The sequence below is a fragment of the Triticum aestivum genome, chromosome 5D, assembly GCF_018294505.1.
Source record: "Triticum aestivum cultivar Chinese Spring chromosome 5D, IWGSC CS RefSeq v2.1, whole genome shotgun sequence".
Classification (NCBI taxonomy): Eukaryota; Viridiplantae; Streptophyta; class Magnoliopsida; order Poales; family Poaceae; genus Triticum; species Triticum aestivum.
In genome coordinates, this window is record NC_057808.1 from 221,542,308 (window position 1) to 221,561,832 (window position 19,525).

Consider the following 19,525-nt stretch of genomic DNA (forward strand, 5'->3'; position numbering starts at 1 on the left):
ATTGTCTCATGAACGGTAGTGCGACGATTCGGACAGTTAAGACCACGAACATTCTAATTTAGGATGGAAAGGCTTTCATTCATTGGAAGACCAGGATACATCAGAGGTAACATAGAGCAAAAACAAGAGCCTTGCCGGGGCTACAACGGGGAGTAGCTGAAGTACAGAGCTACAAACAGGCCTATCCAGAGCATCAACAAGTGGTGAACTAATCATAGAAACTAGGGTACATCAGTAGCTAAACATAGCAACAGCATCAGGCCGTCGTTGCATCCTCTCTGCCTTGGCCTTGAAGTTCCAGCCCAGTTCCTCCTCCGTGATCAAGCAAAGCGCCTTCCACCGCAGTGGCGAGGTCACAATCAAGCCTGAAAAGCGCCCGAAGCGCAGCAACAGCCAAGTCGGGAAGCTGCCCACGAAAGAGGGCCACATATTTGGCAATGGTAACCTCTGTTACCATCTCCCCCTCATCCACCACACCCATGTGCTGGAAGAGAAGCCTTTTCGCCATCAAAGCAATCGGGCATGTCTCTGTTCTTCGCTTGTAGCCTTGGGCTGCTTCTGATCAGGTTCAGTCCTGTGGCACCGGCCAGGGTCTTCCTCCGGCAGTCGGCGGCCTTGGCGGGGTGGAGTTGGGTGTCGGGAGGATGCCACTTGGACAAGGCACGAACAAGGGAGTGCCTACAGAGGCACTTTGGGTCGGTGCCATAGCCAGAGGGCTCTCCACCGCTCGGTCTTCATCATCTCTAACAGCAGCAGCAGGTGCATGGATAGGTGTGGCTGGACTTGGGGGCACTGAACCCGATCATTGCCTCAAACGAGCAGTGGAGGACCAGCCTGGTGGCACATCAGGTGTCACAGGCGAGCCCAAGCACAGGGCTGCGCCACACAGCCAAACAGGGAGCTTCGAGGAAGGCCGTAGCTCGATCACATCGTAGGAGGTCGTGCGGGGGGGGGGGTGGTCTGCCCCTGGTGTCTTCAGTGCGCCGGATGTAGACGACCTCGCAAGAGTGGGAACGCCGCTCTGGACATGTCGTGCGGTGCCGAGCCCTTCTACCAGAAGCTGGGATCACTGCTCCGTCGGGAAGGCATTGAACCTTGGCGTTGTCGATCTTCTAGGCGTCCGGCAGGTCCCGCCGACGACCATCATCATAGCGGCCGCGGGAGTCGCGGTCGTCTCGTCGCCGATCATCACGCGAGCCGCCTGCCCGCTCGTCATCACGGCGAGGAGCCCTGGAGCGGCTTCGAAAGAGGCCACACCAAGAGGAAGCATTGCGGTCTTCACGCCTCCCACGCCCATCGTGGTCGCCATCACTGTCGCGGTCGTCGTCGTGCCGATCGCGATCGTCGCGGTCCCGGTGTCGCTCACCCGCCACCTGGCGGTCACGAGTGCAGGCCTCACCATCCACGACGCCGTAGAACCAGCTGAAGGGGGGGGTGCGAGCGAGGGTGTCGAGGGATGCGGCCATTCGAGTCTGGGAGGTAATCCTCGATCAGGTCCAGGTTGACCAGGACGCGCCGACGCAGCCCTTGGCGACCGACGGTGGGGACAGGGGCGCCGCCCGCCGGCGGCTGGTTGCAGGTGAAGGTGACGTTCTGCACCTTGGGAATTTCGCTGGGGTCCGCCGACCAAGCCCACAGATTGAGCGTGGCCGCGTCTTCGCACTGCACGGAGGCAATGTCGAAGAACTGCAGAAAGGTGTTCGGCCCGAGCACCTGCGCCGCGACGACATTCCAAGCATTGAGCGGGACGTTTTCGAGGCAAATGTGACCATAGAAGAAGAGTATAATTAGGGTCAAAATGAAGAATGGCCTCAATCGGGGATGTAGCTCAGATGGTAGAGCGCTCGCTTAGCATGCGAGAGGCACGGGGATCGATACCCCGCATCTCCAAAAAAAAAGTTTTGCCTTTTTGTGAGAAATCCTTGTCAATTTTTGGTCGCTGACTCGCTGCGTGGCTTGAAACCTCACGTCTCATCATCCATCTCTCTCGCCCTGCGTGATCACGTCGACACGGTATCTTCCCCTTTTGCGCCGCTCCGCCCATCCGTCGCTTGCAAATCCGTCCTATTTGTATCTATCTATCTGCCGCTGGCGCTGTAGTGCGCGTCCGGTGGTGTCACGGCCCCGCCCGCTGCAGCCACACCCACAGGCCACAGCCTTTCTTCCTCCTTGAAGGCCACCGAACGGGATTCGGGATCGGCCCCCACCACCGAGGTGGGCACACCCCACCTGGGCGCGCCAGGGGGGCCTGGCGCGCCCTGGTGGGTTGTGCCCCCCTCGGGGCACCCCCCAGGTGCTTCTTTGGCCCATCGGGAGTCTTCTGGCCCATAAAAAAATCTCTGTGGAGTTTCACGGTGTTTGGACTCCGTTTGATATTGATTTCCTGCGATGTAAAAAACAAGCAAAAAACAACAACTGGCACTGGGCACTGGTTAATAGGTTAGTCCCAAAAAATGATATAAAGTTGCTATAAAATGATTGTAAAACATCCAAGAATGATAAAATAACATCATGAATACTTCATAAATTATAGATACGTTGGAGACGTATCAAACAGCCATGGGGCGCCCCAAGTAGGAGGAATCCTACTTGGGGGCCTCCTCCAATTCGTCCTCCCCCTTTCCTTATCTCCGGAGGGGGGAAGGAAAGAGGGGAGAGGGGTGAGGGGAAAGGAAGGGGGAATCCTATTCCCTCTATTTCCTTTCCTCCTCCCCTTCTCCTTTCTCCACTTAGGCTGGCCCATATGGGGGCGCAAGGGCTGGTCTGTCCCGCCCTTGGCCCAATAAGGCCCATATCTTTGCGCGCGCGGGGGGGGGGGGGGGGTGCCCGGAACCCCTTCCGGTGACCCGATACGTACCCGGTACCCCCGAAACACTTCCGGTGTCTGAACACTATCGTCCTATATATGAATCTTTACCTCTCGACCATTTCGAGACTCCTCGTCATGTCCGTGATGTCATCCGGGACTCCGAACAATATTCGGTCACCAAATCACATAACTCATATAATACAAATCATCATCGAACGTTAAGTGTGCGGACCCTACGGGTTCGAGAACTATGCAGACATGACCGAGACACCTCTCTGGTTAATAACCAATAGCGGAATCTGGATGCTCATATTGGTTCCTACATATTCTACGAAGATCTTTATTGGTCAAATCGTAATGACAACATACGTAATTCCCTTTGTCATCGGTATGTTACTTGCCCGAGATTCGATCGTCGGTATCTTCATACCTAGTTCAATCTCGTTATGGGAGTCGCAGTCGTCTCGTCGCCAATCATCACGTGAGCCACCTGCCCGCTCGTCATCACGGCGAGGAGCCCTGGAGCGGCTCCGAAAGACCACCTGGCGGTCACGAGAGCGGACCTCACCGTCCACGCCGTAGCGCCAGCTGAAGGGGGGGGGGTGCGAGCGAGGGCGTCGAGGGATGCGGCCATTCGAGTCTGGGAGGTAATCCTCGATCAGGTCCAGGTGGACCAGGACGCGCCGACGCAGCCCTTGGCGACCGACGGCGGGGACGGGGACGCTGTCCGCCGGCGGCTGGTTGCAGGTGAAGGTGACATTCTGCACCTTGGGAATTTTGCTGGGGTCCGCCGACCAAGCCCACAGATTGAGCGTGGTCGCGTCTTCGCACTGCACGGAGGCGATGTTGAAGAAGTGCAGAAAGGTGTTCGGCCCGAGCACCTGCGCCGCGACGACATTCCAAGCATTGAGCGGGACGTTTTCGAGGCAAATGTGACCATAGAAAAAGAGTATAATTAGGGTCAAAATGAAAAATGGCCTCAAACGGGGATGTAGCTCAGATGGTAGAGCCCTCGCTTAGCATGCGAGAGGCACGGGGATCGATACCCCGCATCTCAAAAAAAAAAGTTTTGCCTTTTTGTGAGAAATCCTTGTCAATTTTTGGTCGCTGACTCGCTGCGTGGCTTGAAACCTCACGTCTCATCATCCATCTCTCTCGCCCTGCGTGATCACGTCGACACGGTATCTTCCCCTTTTGCGCCGCTCCGCCCATCCGTCGCTTGCAAATCCGTCCTATTCGTATCTATCTATCTGCCGCTGGCGCCGTAGTGCGCGTCCGGTGGTGTCACGGCCCCGCCCGCTGCAGCCACACCCACAGGCCACAGCCTTTCTTCCTCCTTGAAGGCCACCGAACGGGATTCGGGATCGGCCCCCACCACCGCATCGCATCCCTTCCCATTCCCATTCCCATTCCCGGATGAATAAAAATCGGCCACGCGACACGCAACGACTTCCTAAATGCCCAACCCAACGGCGTGAGTGCGCAGCAGACGCAGATCCCATTTATTAACAGAACTCACACCACCGAGCGAGAGCGAGAGACAGGCAGACAGGGGAGAGCAGAGCAGCGGCAGCGCCCACACTCGCACCCGCACCCGCACCCGCACTCCCATCCGCCGGCCGCGCCATGGCGTCGGGGGTGTCGACGAGCATGGTGCTCACGCTGCTCGGCTTCTGCGTCAGCGTCCTCTTCATAGTCTTCGTCTGCTCCAGGCTCGTCTGCGCGCTCGTGCGCCGCCGCCGCCGCCGCTCCCGCGCCTCGCCGCTACCGCCGGGCTTCCCGCCCCTCGCCGCGAACTACTTCTTCGCCGTCCAGGTCGACCGCCTGGGAGCCCAGGCCGCGGCTGGCCCCGGTGCCGGGGGGCTGGACCTGGCCGCCGTCGCCTCCTTCCCCACCCGCGCCTTCGCAGCTGCCGCCTCCTCCGACTCCGACTCCTCAGACGCGGCCCCGCAGTAAGTGCTCCTCGATCCGCCTTTGCTCCATCCATCGCCGATTCCAATTTCCAATCTCTCCCTCCCCGTGCGGTGCCGTGCGTTGCCTGCCGCCTAAACTTGGAATCTACTCCACTGTGCAGCGCCATTTAGTCAGTATGTCCCTCGTATTCATCGGAATTGCAGTCCGGTCGCGCTGGTTTTAGTTGATCCTTAGTTAGGCCACTGATTTGGGGCAACCAACGCTGCAATTAGGAGCTTCTAGCTGTGAGTGCGCACTCAGTGAGTGGCGAAAGAGGGATCTCACTATCATTATTATAAGCCAAAGATTAGTGATTCTTTTGGATACTAGTGCTGTGAGCACTGAATCCCCCACATACATGTGAAATGCTTTTTGGTTAGAGTTCTAATATTAGTACGGAGGTGGGACTGGGACTGGGAAATGCCATGGTTCAGTTCCAGCTTGCTGAATAATATAAGCTGGTAACAAATTATTAGCTAATATGAATTCTGGTTTTATTCATACGAAAATTCATGCTTTTGGTGTTTGTCAACGACTTTACCATAGACGATAGTATATGGATAAAGAATTGTTGAGCTTTGCTCGGCGCTAGTTGTTACAAACATACTGCCCAAAAGGGTAATTATCCTAGGTATAAACTACCCACCATTGTCCTCAGTAATCTTTGGCAAGTATTTGCATTCTTCTGATCACTTCTCAGCGTGAGTATTTGATCATGCCAATGTATAGCCATAGATAAATACTACTGAAAAATCTTCAAGCAGCAATGCCACATGGGGAGATGGATCCTCTCTTGTAGTAACGAAGCTGTCCTTGAGAGTGTTTTTAGATTCTTTTAGTACCGTAGGTAATGTCCTTGTGCATGTTGGTGCCCAAGATAAATTATGTGACCTTTTTAGTACAAGAGTCCTGATTACGGTGTTTAACTGGGATTGACTATTGAACCATGAGGTCCCTGAGATTTCATTTTCATTGGACAGATAAGACCACTCGATTAATAACATATAATTGGAATACAAATATCTTTGAGCTGCTCCTGAATAAAATCGTACTGAGGAATAATGGGGCATCGTAATTAAGTATATTGAGTACTCACATGTGCTTAATTAGAAGGAGGCTAGGACTGGCTTGGTGGTCTGATGTCCGATCTAATCCTTCACTGTTAGTTGAACAAGTCTTTCGCTGGATGCACATCATTTACTACTCCCTCCATCCCGCAATATAAGATGTTGCTACAACCAATATATGAGTACAATGGTTGTAATAACATCTTATATTATGGGATGAAGGGAGTAATTTTTACTTGCACCAATTGTGTGATTCACTTTCTTGTTTAGTATCTTGTAACAAGCACTACATTCCATCCAGTTTGCCAGCTAGCCTTTGGCCAATGCATGGGCAATGAACACTTCAGTTTCTAAAAATCGCAGTTTTTCTCGGTTTGGTTTAGAAAAAAAGAGGAAGAAACTTCTTTCTCTAGCACTACCAAAAGAAAAACATGGTAGTGGAGATACTACGGTTTACAAATCTGTTGTATTTGTTGATACTAAACACATTGACGTATTTAGAACCATGGTTTCTAAGAAAACACATTATTCCCCTAAAACTCCAAAAAATAAACAGAGCAACCGAAATAGCCTGCCTTCTTTTTATCTACGCATCACTAATTGATCATTTTCAGATTTGTCTGTCGAACTTTATTGCTTTGCGGAGCTTGTATATTGTTATTTATAGAAAAGCTCATTAGTTAGTTGATGGTGTGTGCATTTGTTAGTCTGTTATATTCTGTATTTCCATTTTCTTGTGCTAGTTTTTCTTTAGCAATTCTTCCTGATTACACCAAAATCTAGACTCTGAACTGTTCGTGTCTTCGTTTTCAGGTGTGTTGTCTGTCTTGCAGAATACGAGGACAAAGATGTACTCCGCACTCTTCCTTACTGTGGCCACAATTTCCATATGGTGTGCATAGATGCTTGGCTAAAGCAGCACTCAACGTGCCCAGTCTGTAGAATTTCACTGTCTGACTATCCCGATAGCAAGCATATCGCGCCTCCTTTACCAAGTGCAGTGGTGATACCTATACCTATACCTCCTTATTCTCCCGAAGCATCAATATCGGATCCGTGCCATTGCCTGTTTGTCGGCACGGTGCATTCGCCAAGGCCATCAGAGGTTCTTCAGAACGAACCCGACCAGGCGAATCGGACAGTACCCGGTCCACCCTTGGATGGGCCAGACAACTTGACGTTGTCTGAGGTTACCTCTCCCGGCGAAATAACAACCAAACAGTAAAACAGCACATGGAGAGTCCTCGTGTACTCAGCAGGTCGTGATCTCCCCAGCTAAGCTCCGGCAAGTAGCTGTTTGGAGTTTCTTTTGTGAACAACCTGTAAACTTGGAAACATCTGCCCATGTGGATGAACGGATGTCTGTTATAGATTAGATTTCCGCGGGTCTGATGTAAATATGAGAAATCTTTGGGTTTCTTGTCGAAAAGCCACATTTGCTCGATAATTTGACTGAAAACAGTCCATTGTATCCATCTATGGTAGCCCACAGAGAATTGTTGTAGGAACATCATCATCAGTGCATGTACCAATTCAAACAGCTACAAACATGATTGAGATGACTGTTTTAATGCAGATGAATGAAGTGATGAGCTAACAAACAGGATGGGTAGGGCATCTTGATTTGCTGGTTGAGATGACTGTTTTAATGCAGATGAAGAACTGATGAGCTAACAAACATATTGAAGATGTCGCGCTCATGCATCCATGAGAGAATTCTTCATGAACAGCATCAAGATTAGCTGGTGTCCTGTTTGCATCCGCTTGGAAGTAGTGTCTGGTTTTTCCAAGCCACCATGGTTAAGTGACCCAACTGCAATTGGCTGGTTTGAGGTTAACTGACCTACACTGCAGGGAACTGGAACCAGTACAGTGCTGCATAATTCTGATCCAGAATTCGGGATCACAACATCCAACTCCAGAATGATGATGATACTTGTTCTGAAAGCAGACCCCTGTGGGCCCTACACACCGATGCCGGTCCGGTGGGGGCCACTCATGGCTCGTGGTAGATCTAACAGTGTGCTCAAGACCAACAGCATAGCAGGGACATGACATTGTCTACAACTACAAGTGTACTGCCAATAAGAAGAAAAAATAAATAAGGCTATTTACAGTGAGTGATTCCTGTCAGTGGTGTGGTGGTGGCCCTCACCGGAGTATAGCTCTCATCCCGTCCATAAAACGGCCAGCGCCGTGGCGTGATGATACGCATCCGCTGCAAAGTGCAAAGCCAGCAGAGGAGAAAGCTTGGCTCAGCTTTGCACTTGTTGAGCCATGGAGTTCAAGCACCTGTGCCTGGTGAGGTTCAAGGAGGGCGTGGTGGTGGAGGACATCATTGAGGAGCTCACCAAGCTCGCCGCGGAGCTCGACACCGTCAAATTCTTCGGGTGGTACGTATGCATTTGCATTGCTCTCATTTGTATTGTTCCGAAAAAGGGATTCCATCTTTACTGCACAGTACACTTCAAACTGTCTGCTGCATTTTTCTTTTAAAAGAACCTTAAAGTCTTTCACCGGTGACCAAAACTATGTTGAAGTTTAATTCAGCAACAGATCAAGAATTCAAGATTAGGCATCACCGTTCATCAGTGTGTCTATCTAGAGTTTAGTAGGAGTATATCATTGATTGATTGTTCCTTGTGTTGGGGGTGCAGGGGAAAGGACGTGCTGAACCAGGAGGCGCTGACGCAGGGCTTCACCCACGTCTTCTCCATGAGCTTCGCCAGCGCCGAGGACCTGGCGGCGTACATGGGCCACGAGAAGCACTCTGCGTTCGCCGCCACCTTCATGGCCGTGCTCGACAAGGTGGTTGTCCTGGACTTCCCCTTCGTCGTCGCCAAGCCGGTGCCATCGCCTGAGGCCGCTTGAATGATACACCCCACCCCAGTATCTATCTGTTACTACTTCCTCCGTCTAAAAAAGCTTGAATGATATATACACCCCACCCCACTGTCTATCTGTTACTACTAAGCAAGTATAAGCATCTACCATCGCCAGCAACTGTAAGGTGCCTACCTTTTCAGGTAATACCACCATCTATCTATCTGAAGGCTGCAGCTGTGATGTACCTAAAGCCTCCTATTTTTTTGCTTGCTTGTCCTGCTACCACGGCATTAACCGGCCGTCTAGCCTGTAAAGCCACTGTAAGGTGTAACTCTATTCCGTGCATTCCCTTCGAAAGTTGCTTGGTTATCACCCTTGAATAAACATCGGTGGTTTTGCTTTACTTTTTGGTCTTCATGATGAATCGATGGATATCCAATCTGTAATGGCTCACTCGTGCTGACCACTATTGCGTAAACAGTTAAAACTCGGGCAATGCAAGTTTCATTGTTGAAGCTGAAGGCATTGATGAACAGTAACATGTCAGAATTTTCATGTGAAGCCATTTACATTAGCCTTTCAATTGCTGCCCCTGGGGTGGTTGAGCGGTGCTATCTTTCTTGCCTTCTCCTTCATTATTTACCAAGAATGAAGGCCGGCCCGATGCACACAACCGTGTATCTTGTTAATAGTCGAAACGTGTGGAGTTACTGCAGATTTTGTCAAATGGTAATACTGTCGAATGGAAAGAAGAGGCCGAAAATGATCAGGGGATCGATGAAATGCTAGTTTTTCCTTGGGAAAAAGATTGACGATAAACGGGGTTTGCTTACAAAAAAACGAAAACATGTGTAGCAGATAACTGCAACAATGGAAGCTGCACTGCACAGGTTTGTATGTGCTTAGGGCATTTCTAACTGATCCCTTAAAAGTTAGCGGAGTATAACCTAAAATTTCGCCACACCTAACCGATCCCCTAAAATTAGTGGAGTATAATTAAATTTGCACAAATTCAATCAAATTTGAACCGAAAATGATGCATTTAAACATAAGTTCAACACGTAAAGTTCTCGCAACCGAACATTAAACATAAATTTAAACTAAAACTAAACTTAAACTACTTTCGGCCGAAGTGGAGGTCGAGTCAATCCTTCCGGGTGAGGCCACCCTCGGTGAGAGCTGGGTCCGGGCCGGTGCTGTCGTCGCCGTAGTCGGGGAAGATGCTCCACCACTCCTCGACGTCCATCTCGTCGTTGCGGCCCATCTTGCCACCCGCGTTGCCGCCCTCCTCGCCGTTGGCGTTGCCGCCCTCATCGTCGGAGATAACGATAACTTCGCCGTCATTGACGGCGAAGCTCTCCCGCTCCGTCTCCACTAGCTCCGGGTAATGCCGGTGGAACTCATCCATGTAGGCCTAGGCCTCGGCCTCGAGGCGCTCCCTCGCCTCCCTCGCCTCCCGCGCCATCCGAGCGGTCACCACCCCCAGCTCCGACGGGACGAGGTGGAACAGAGTCATGCCGATGGAAAAGTTGAGCATCGCATCGCGGTCGTGGAACTGGACCTACCACCAGTCGTATTCCATGGCTACGAGCTCGGCGGTGTGGAAGGAGCCGACCCACTTCCGCTTGTGGGTCTCGCGATCGGTGATTTCGGCCACATCCCCTACGACCGTTGTCAGACTCCCATGTAGGTCCTCGTGGGTGGCTGCGGCGGAGGGAGGTCCGGGAAGTCCGCAAAATGTGTGGGGGACACGGCGGCTGGCGGATTGGCCGAGCGGCGGCGGCTCGAGGAAGCAGCCGTGGACGACAACCCGCGGGCGTGGCGTCGCGGATCTGTGTTGCGGATTAGCGGAGGGGACCGGCGGCCACCGTGTCAGGCCATCGGGGAGGAGGGAGGGTGGCGGATCGGGGTCGGGGTCGCGCCGGCGGCGGGATGAGGGGGAGAAGAGGAGGCGGGGGACAGAAGAGAGAGTACGGAAATTTTACTCGGCCGCCGCGAGCCGGAGTAAATATAGGGAGAAGAATGGGGATGGAGTAAAAAGTTTATACACCACTAATGGTTATAAGGGATCGGCTAAGTGCGGTTTAGAGGAGAAAAAAGCTAAATTTACTCCCTGGGATCGGTTAAAATACCCTTAGTAAAATTGGTGACCTGTAGTAGAGACTAGGAGAGAGATGTTGCTCGGACTGAAAGATTGGAGGTGTCCCACCGATCCATCAGCACGAGAATTGATTAGCATCAACATCACCGCATGGCACACGTGGTTAGCAATCTCCATCAACATTAGGTGCCATCTTGTTTCCATCTACCTGGATTCAGTGTCTATTCTTCGTCAAGTTACCTTGGTCTTGGTGAGTGAGCGACCTAACTGGTCTGATGAGATGAACTGGTCAAGCATCATCTAACACGCATAATTCTAAGCAACTCTGATCCAAGATTCAAGATCACAAAGATGGAACTCCAGAATGTTGACATCTCATTAGCAGGCATGCAGATCCCGGTGGGGCCTGCGCGCCGATGCCGATGCCGCTCGGATCGGGTACAATCATGGTTCAGACTTGAGAGGCTCATGCAGCCATGCGAGCTAGTAGATCTAACAGTGTGCTGTGCTGTGCTCAATGCAGCAGTAGCATGGTCGGCCTTCACCTCCTGTGCTGAAATGATTAAGTCCAGTGTGGTGGCAAGAAAAAGGAAGAAAAATGCCCAACAAGCTTTAGACTGACTGAGTGATTCCTATGGGCGGTGGTGGCCCTCACCGTCACCGTGAGCAAATCTGGGCAGAACTCTCCCCCCGCTCCCTCCCGGCTTTAAAACGGCGTGATCATGGCGGCCTCTGCCACTGCAACCAAAGCCACCGGCCGGAGGGAAGAGAGAAAAGAGAAAGCTAGCCGCCTTTGGGCCATGGCGGAGTTCAAGCACCTTTGCATGGCCAAGTTCAAGGAAGGCGTCGTGGTGGACGACATCATCCAGGAGCTCACCAAGCTCGCCGCGGAGCTCGACACCGTCAAATACTTCGGGTGGTACGCATAAATACTTTGCATTCCTTAGCTTGTGCTGTGAAAAAGCAACATCACCAGATCCATATATACTTTCCAGTGCACTTTAATGTATCCAAATCTAGTGCTACATTTCTTCTGAAGAACTTTGTGCTATAAACCAGTGACCAAAAGTTCTTTCTGAAGGCCGGCATACAGTAAAAGATCAAGATTGCGTACATCATACTTCATTCATGGATATTTCTTCAGCCTGCTTTTAGTAGCACTTGACACCATGCATATTGCAGGGGCAAGGACGTGCTGAACCAGGAGGCGCTCACGCAGGGCTTCACCCACGTCTTCGTCATGACCTTCGCCAGCGCCGAGGACCTGGCGGCGTGCATGGGCCATGAGAAGCACTCTGCGTTCGCCGCCACCTTCATGGCCGCGCTCGACAAGGTCGTCGTCATGGACTTCCCCTTGGTCTTCGTCAAGCCAGCGCCGCCTGCCTGATCCGCCTCCAGTATCTCTACCAAGCATGGATGTGCCAACTATCTATCTATCTGCTGCAGCTCTGGTGTAGTGTAGGAGTACCTGAGCCTCCTTTCTCTGCTTCAGTGTTTAGCTGGTGCAGCTGCCTGCCTGTAAGACTGTAATGCCGCGTGTTCCCTTGAAAAGTTGTTTGGTTACCCACCCTTGAATAAACTTGTGCGATTTTCATTTGTTTTTCTTGACATTTCGGTCTTCATGACGTACGCTTGATGGATCTCTATAGTATAGAGGTAGCACAGTGGCGAACACTGGGCAGTGAGATGCGCGTGAGTACATTCATGTGAAGCCATTTACATTGGCAGTTAACTTGCCGTCCTCTAGAAGCGGTGCTATCTTTCTCGCTTTTCCTTTCGGGGGATGCTGGGGATCTATCTTTCTACTTAGCCTTCAGAGGAGGCAATTGCAGAGGTTACCAAGTGCGCACCGAAACTTCCTGACGGTTTTAATGCCTAAAAAATTCCTGTACTCATTCTGTTCATTTTTATAAGGCGTTGTAGACAGCGTGCAAAACAGCTTAATTTCAGTTGTCTGAAACGACTCATAAAAATGAACGGAGGAAGTAACATCTAGAAACGTAAGGAGTGCTGAATTCTGACGGTGACATGGATGCCGGCCATGAGTAAACGGGTGAAATGAATAGTGTGCGTATGCAGCCGTCATCTAGGGTTGTCATGGTTTTCAGATGTGATTTGCCAAACACGGAGTACATATATGCAACCGGTGGTAAGATGATGATCCTCCAACAAATTGAGACTCAAGACTTAGAGGTGATGAGGAGAAACCTCACGACTGAGGTCGTTACTTTCAGCTTCCCGCAAGTCACCCGTCAGCATCATATCATACCTGCAGATATCATCCACGTAGAGGCAGAGAGGAGGTTTGACAAGACTTGCAAGCGTAAACCATGTGGTGGCTCTCCCCATCTATCGACTTTCTTTCTTAGACGTACAGCAATGGAGAAATGGAGCGATAGCCCCGCCACTTTAACGCATACGTCCAGGTCACAAATGGTTGAGAACAGCATACTACTATCACGCAGCTATACAAGGTGTCATGTTACCCAAAAGCAAAGCAACGAAATCTACTCCGCAACAAGAACAAAAGAACAATCTCTCGAGGGACTCGTGCAACATTGCAACAAAATGCTGCTGTTGTGGCAAGTTTACGATCGAGGATGGCACGTAAGGCGTGGCAATGTATGCGTGTCAGCGTGATTGCGTGGCGAGCAGAGTGAAGTGTGGTGTAGAGCCGATGATGGAGACATGCGAGGTGCTGTGTGCCTTGTGCTGGCAATTTCGCACCCAATGGAAAAAGGCACAACAAACATCAACAACCAAGGAATGCATGACACAGACAATAAAACTCCTCGCGTGAGAAGCAGCAGCAGAAAGAAAGAAAAGCAAGCGAGGATCTCACGAGTGGCGAGTTGGACTCTGTGTGCGAGGGGAGGGGAACAGTGACTACCTCCTATCCTGGGGCAGCTGGGACCAATGTGAAATCAACACACTCCACTCTAGACTATACTACTACTGTACTATGTCCAAGACCATGTGCAATTGTCCAGCACCAGCTATACAGTAGAGTCACAGACCAAAAGGAAATTCCCATGAGGGGGTGACATGACAAATTACTAATGTGGACAACTATATATAGGTCCAATGTGCCGTACAAATTACTCTACATGACAAGAGAGTGAGAACAGCATGATGCAGGAAATGGCGGTTCTAGGATGATCGACCTGACCTGTGAGAGCATCAAATAAGAAAAGCGAATCACTTTCGAATAAATTCAGAAATCTACAACCGAACCCCTCACTTTCCCTCTAAATGTTTGAGCGGACAACCGGACAGGGCCCGGACAAAAAAACGCCACTCACCGGACCCCCCCCCTCCCCAACACCCACCCAGTCCAAACGTCTGGGTTGTCCGGTACCCCACATATCCAGTTCATATGTGGAGCGAATATGGGGATGCTCGGACATGTCTGCAACGTCGGACTGACAGTCGGAACACGCGCGTAAACCATCGGTCAGGCGGGTTCCTCCATCGATTTGGACCCAAAGGGACCAAATCCGGCTATTTAAGCCGGATGGCGAGGATAAACCCGAACTGCCCCATTTCCCTCCCGCCTGCGCCTCCACCGCTTCCCCCGTCTGCTTCCACTCCAACTCTGACCTCGCTATGGTCCGTCAAAAGATCACATACTGCAAAATGCTCACGTGCGAGCGTCGAGCGGAGATCACGCGGGAGGTGTGCGAGGTAGAGGAACGTTGCACCCCTTGTGAAGGAGGAGGAGGAGGCGGACATGGAGGCGCCGGGCATAGAGCCCGACGGATTTGGCATGGAGGAGGCCGAGTTCCAGAGCAACTTGTAGTGGAGTAGCCATTGGAGGCGAAACAAGTAGGCAATGCCGCATTCGTGGCGCTCGTCACTAATCCCATCTTCGTGGCCGAAAACCAAGCTATCTTTGGAGTCGCTCCTGTCCGAGCGGGAGGTGGTGGCAAACCGCCGCCGTATCTACCTCGCCAACATGAGGAGGCAGCGGCTTGTCACGGACGAGGACGACAAGGAGGCGCCGGAGCTTCGCCCAGCCGCCAATGACCACAAGCCCAGTGGCTCCGGCGAGGGGGCATCTACATCTCTGATGACAATGAGTAAAAGTAGGATAATCTTCATTCAAATGTAGCTCGTTTATCTATGTACACCCTCCGTTTCTAAATACAAGTCCTTTTATAGAGATTTCAATATGGACTACATACGGAGCAAAATGAGTGAAACTACACTCTAGAATATGTCTAGATACATCTGTATGTAGTCCGTAGTGTAATCTCTAGAAGGATTTGTATTTAGAAGCGAAGCGAGTATGAGGAACTTAACGTTGCATGGATGAGAATGGAAATAGGGGTTTGTAAATGAGGTGTGTGGTTCCAGTGAGGGGTGACCGTACGTGTCCGCGGATATAAAGGGGTCAAATTTGCACACTTGGGTTCTTGATGCTCTGGTGGATCTCAGATTGTGGGAACCCGAGAGCTGAATTGCAGAATTTATGCAGACAGACACAAATCACCGGTATAAAGAGTATTGAGCTACGAGCACCCACCTTGATCACACAGAAGAGAAGAGCAGAATCAAGATTCTGAAATGTTGTATAATTATTTGTCAACTGTACGAGCACACACCACTAAAAATGGTTGGGATAAAGAGGGAAAACAAACAAAGGGGATGATCCTGCACTGCACACTCGCAGTAAATCTCTCTCTGAGTATTACCACCTAAAATGATCCATGAATTATGTTTCACTTTCATCCCAAGCTTATTGTCCCTCTAAAAACAAGCTATATATGTCTAGAGCTGTAAATTAACACCAACCAAACATCGCATTCGTCTTGGTTTTGCTAAATTCAATCAACTACCTTTTCCCAAATGGGCAGGTAGCCAGAGTGAGGAGCAAGCGGAAACCTCATGGTCATGGAGATCATGGCGGGGCCTTGAAGGCCTGCACGACGAGCGAGAACCCCGGCGCTGCCCCCTCCTCCTCCAGCCACAGCCGGCTCTCCAGTGCGCTCCTCGCCCGGAGCATCACCACCGCGCAGCCCGGCGTGTCCCGGAACCACCACCCGTGGAGGTCCCACATAACGTCCACCGGCGCGCCGTCCACGAACACCGTCTGGTTGCCCCTGAAGTTCCACCGCAGCCGCTGCGCCTGCACCGCCCGCTTCCCGTCGACGCTGACCCACAGCTCCTCCCCTCCCCCGGAGCTCGTGGCGCACCCGACGCTCACCTCGTGCTCCGGCCCGCCTTCCGAGAAGCGCACCCTTGCGGTGTGCATTGCCGCCGGGTCGGCGACCACGACGCGCTCCCTGCGCGACACCGCCAGGCACCGCGCCTTGGAGATCTGGCCCTCGAACTTGGTCTTGACGAACTCCGCGGCCAGGTCGCCCACCGCGAGCACGACCTCTGCGCCGGCCACGGCGACGACGAAGTAGCCGTAGAGCGGCTCCGGCGACGCCCCGGGGTCGTACCGCGCCGCCGTGAGGTCCCAGAAGAGGGCGAGCATGGGGGGCTCCGAGCCCGCCTCCGCATCATCCGCATCGCCGCCGCCATCCGCCAGAGTGAAGGAGCGGGTGCCCCTGCGCCTGCGAAGGAGAACGGAAGGCGCGGCGGCGGACGGAGCAAACGACAGTGTGGGGCCCACCGGGGAGTGGGCCCAGGTCAGGCGAAACAGCAGCGGCGGAGAGGAGGCGTTAGAGTTGAGCGGCGTGGCGCGGTAGGACGCCGTGACGGCGAGGGTGGAGGCGGCGCCGGAGCCGGAGCCGGAGCCGCCGCCGGAGGTGAGGGTGGAGGAGGGGCTGGCGCAGGCGACGCGGACGGCGCCGTCGCCGATGCAGGAGGCGAAGTCGCGCATGGAGGACGGCAGCAGCAGGCTTGACGCGCTCACCATCTCCTCCTCCTCCTCGGGGAAGGAGATCTGCGCTGCGGCCTGCGGGTGCCGCGCCAGGAGCGAGGGAGGGGGAGGGGAGTGGAGGGGAGGGGAGGGAGTTATGAGTGAGAAGGTGGTGGGGCTAACGCAACGGGGACGGGGAGATCGGGCTCCAACTCAACTCATAATGGCAACCCGGCGGCGAGGGTGGCACGCGCGCAGGCACAGCAGCGAACCGGTAACTGCCGGAGCGGAGGTGGCGACGAGCCGGAGGAGGAGGAACCTTCCGCTTTAAGTCTGCCCGCCCGCGGATCCCGCCGTCCGATCAGGAGCGGGAGGACACGAGCCGTCCGATCCTACCAGTATTTGTCTGGGCTGGGCCTGTATATTTATTAGAGGTTTATTATTATGCCAAGATCTGTACAGTAGAAAATGTGTGAAATTTCGTTCTACGTAAACAATACTTTCAAATGGGTATTCGGAGAAAGGACTGTTCCCTTCAAATATTTCAAAATTATTACGTGCATTACATATATATGAATAAAAGTATTCCATATAAATTTTGAAACATGGTTGATAGTTGTAATTATTTTAGATAAAAGAGACATATAAATTTGTTCTTTCTCTTGGACCAACATCTTTATTATCTCTATACTAATACTACTTAAAAAGTAAGGTCTCATCTTTTACTTTTCTTCCCACTACCTCTTCGTTTAACATCCTATATGTTATAATCAATCGTCTTAATTTACTTACCTTCTGGACTAATTTTATTTTACTTTAGTTACCAAACTTCTCATCAAAGTAGATCATGGACAGGATTTTAAAAATATTTATTTATACAATCATACTAAGATGGACAAGTAATCAGAAGCTAGCATACTAGATTATTTATATTCGTTACAACGCGCTGGCAATGTTTGTATACTGAAAATATGGTCTTGGTTGGCGTGCAAAAAAGAGAAAATATATCTTTTATATGGGTCCTCAATTGCCATTAAGAAAAAGAGAGTTTGCAGTTAATGAGGAAAACATGACCTAAAAGCTAAACATGATTAGAGCAATGATAATAGGATGATGTAGGTGGGCTGTAACGCTTTAAATATTATATTTTTGATGAATTGGATGAGAGAGAAGAGGAGAGAGAAGATAAGTGGGCTAATGATTAAGAGCCGGCTGTAGCACGCGCTCCTAGACACTACTACCTCCTTCCTGGTTTATTGGTCCTCATTGTATTTCGTGCCAAATTTTGACCATAGATTGAACTACCAAAATGTTCATGCATGTCATAAAAAATTATATCATTGAAAACTATCTCAAATACGAATCCAACAATATAACTTTTGTTGGCATGCATTGGTATTTTGTTAGTTAAATCTTAGGTCAAATTTTGGCACAAACTACAAAGGGGACCTATAAACAAGGATGGAGGTAGGTGGGCCATGTTTCACCAAAGTAGTATATATTTATATGTGACTATTATATTTGTGGGCTATAAGGTAGGCTATAGATGATGTGGCAAGATCATGTAGCCATCATCCGACTATACTATTAACCATGCTCTTATAAAGAAACTAACATAAAGATGGAAGACATGACGTGCTAAATATTGATTTCTCTCATTTCATATGGCTAGTAGAAGAGAGTCTGGTCATCTCGTTAAGGAAAACACTCTACGAGGCCGTCTAATCAATCTCTGATGTGTTTGACGCAATTTTCGAGCAGGGATCGCACAGTTCGATCATCAGAGAACAAGTGAGCATGAGCCCCATTCATACTTGTTGAAATTCCCCTTAAAGGAAGAAAATTCACCTGGAGCAATATGCAAGTGTCGGGGAACATAGCATGCAATTTTAAAAAAAATTCGACGATCACGCAAGATCTATCGAGGAGATGCATAGCAACGAGAGGGGGAGAGTGTGTCCACGTACCCTCGTAGACCGAAAGCGGAAGCGTTTACTTAACGCGGTTGATGTAGTCGTACGTCTTCTCGATTCAACCGATCAAGTACCGAACGTACGACACCTCCGAGTTTTGCACACGTTCAGCTCGATGACGTCCCTCGAACTCTTGATCCAGCAAAGTGTCGGGGGAGAGTTTCGTCAGCACGACGGCATGGTGACGGTGATGGTGAAGTGATATGCACGGGGCTTCGCCTAAGCACTACGACAATATGACCGGAGGATCAAACTGTGGAGGGGGCGCCGCACACGGCTTGGAACAATTGATGTTTGTTGTGTGTTCTAGCGGTGCCCCCTCCCACATATATATAGGTTGAAGGGGAGGAGAGGGAGCCAAGGAGGTGCCCCAAGTAGGAGGAATCCTACTTGGGGTCCTCCCAATTCGGCCTTCCCCCTTTCCTATTCCTATTCGGAGTAGGAAGGGAAGAGGAGGAAGGGGGAATCCTATTCCCTTTTTCCTTTCCTCCTTCCCCTTTCATACTTCAATTTGGCCAGCCCATATGGGGGGCGCACCAGCCCCTTTGTGGCTGGTGTGTTTTCCATCTTGGCCCATAAGGCCCATATCTTTTGCCGGGGGTGCCCGGAACCCCTTCCGGTGACCCGATAAGTATCTGGTGCATCCCGAAACACTTCCCGTGTCCGAATACCATCGTCCTATATATCAATCTTTTCCTCCCGACCATTTAGAGACTCCTCGTCATGTCCGTGATCTCATCCGGGACTCCGAACAACATTCGGTCACCAAATCACATAACTCATATACTACAAAATCGTCATCGAACGTTAAGCGTGCGGACCCTATGGGTTCGAGAACTATGTAGACATGACCAAGACACTTCTCCGGTCAATAACCAACAACGGAACCTGGATGCTCGTATTGGTTCCCACATATCCTACGAAGATCTTTATCGGTCGTACCGTAATGACAACATACGTTATTCCCTTTGTCATCGGTATGTTACT

The 19,525-nt window shown here is 51.1% G+C and overlaps 4 protein-coding genes and 1 non-coding gene across 5 annotated transcripts; 4 read left to right on the plus strand and 1 right to left on the minus strand.

The window, feature by feature from the left end:
- The first annotated feature begins 1,817 nt into the window (after positions 1-1,817).
- Positions 1,818-1,890, plus strand: TRNAA-AGC (transfer RNA alanine (anticodon AGC)). Its single transcript has one exon. It is a non-coding gene; the product is annotated as a tRNA-Ala (tRNA).
- Positions 1,891-4,266: 2,376 nt separating this feature from the next.
- On the plus strand, positions 4,267-7,304 carry LOC123120229 (RING-H2 finger protein ATL67). Its single transcript, XM_044540217.1, has 2 exons — positions 4,267-4,761; positions 6,643-7,304. Exons 1-2 carry the CDS (start codon positions 4,436-4,438, stop codon positions 7,052-7,054), a joined length of 738 nt encoding a protein of 245 aa, XP_044396152.1. The 5' UTR covers positions 4,267-4,435; the 3' UTR covers positions 7,055-7,304.
- Positions 7,305-7,975: 671 nt separating this feature from the next.
- LOC123120230 (stress-response A/B barrel domain-containing protein At5g22580) lies at positions 7,976-9,058 on the plus strand. Its single transcript, XM_044540218.1, has 2 exons — positions 7,976-8,222; positions 8,487-9,058. Exons 1-2 carry the CDS (start codon positions 8,107-8,109, stop codon positions 8,698-8,700), a joined length of 330 nt encoding a protein of 109 aa, XP_044396153.1. The 5' UTR covers positions 7,976-8,106; the 3' UTR covers positions 8,701-9,058.
- Positions 9,059-11,410: 2,352 nt separating this feature from the next.
- LOC123124562 (stress-response A/B barrel domain-containing protein At5g22580) lies at positions 11,411-12,366 on the plus strand. Its single transcript, XM_044545152.1, has 2 exons — positions 11,411-11,675; positions 11,939-12,366. Exons 1-2 carry the CDS (start codon positions 11,479-11,481, stop codon positions 12,141-12,143), a joined length of 402 nt encoding a protein of 133 aa, XP_044401087.1. The 5' UTR covers positions 11,411-11,478; the 3' UTR covers positions 12,144-12,366.
- Positions 12,367-15,306: 2,940 nt separating this feature from the next.
- LOC123120236 (uncharacterized) lies at positions 15,307-17,018 on the minus strand. Its single transcript, XM_044540220.1, has one exon. It carries the CDS (start codon positions 16,620-16,622, stop codon positions 15,657-15,659), a length of 966 nt encoding a protein of 321 aa, XP_044396155.1. The 5' UTR covers positions 16,623-17,018; the 3' UTR covers positions 15,307-15,656.
- Between the last annotated feature and the right edge of the window lie 2,507 nt (positions 17,019-19,525).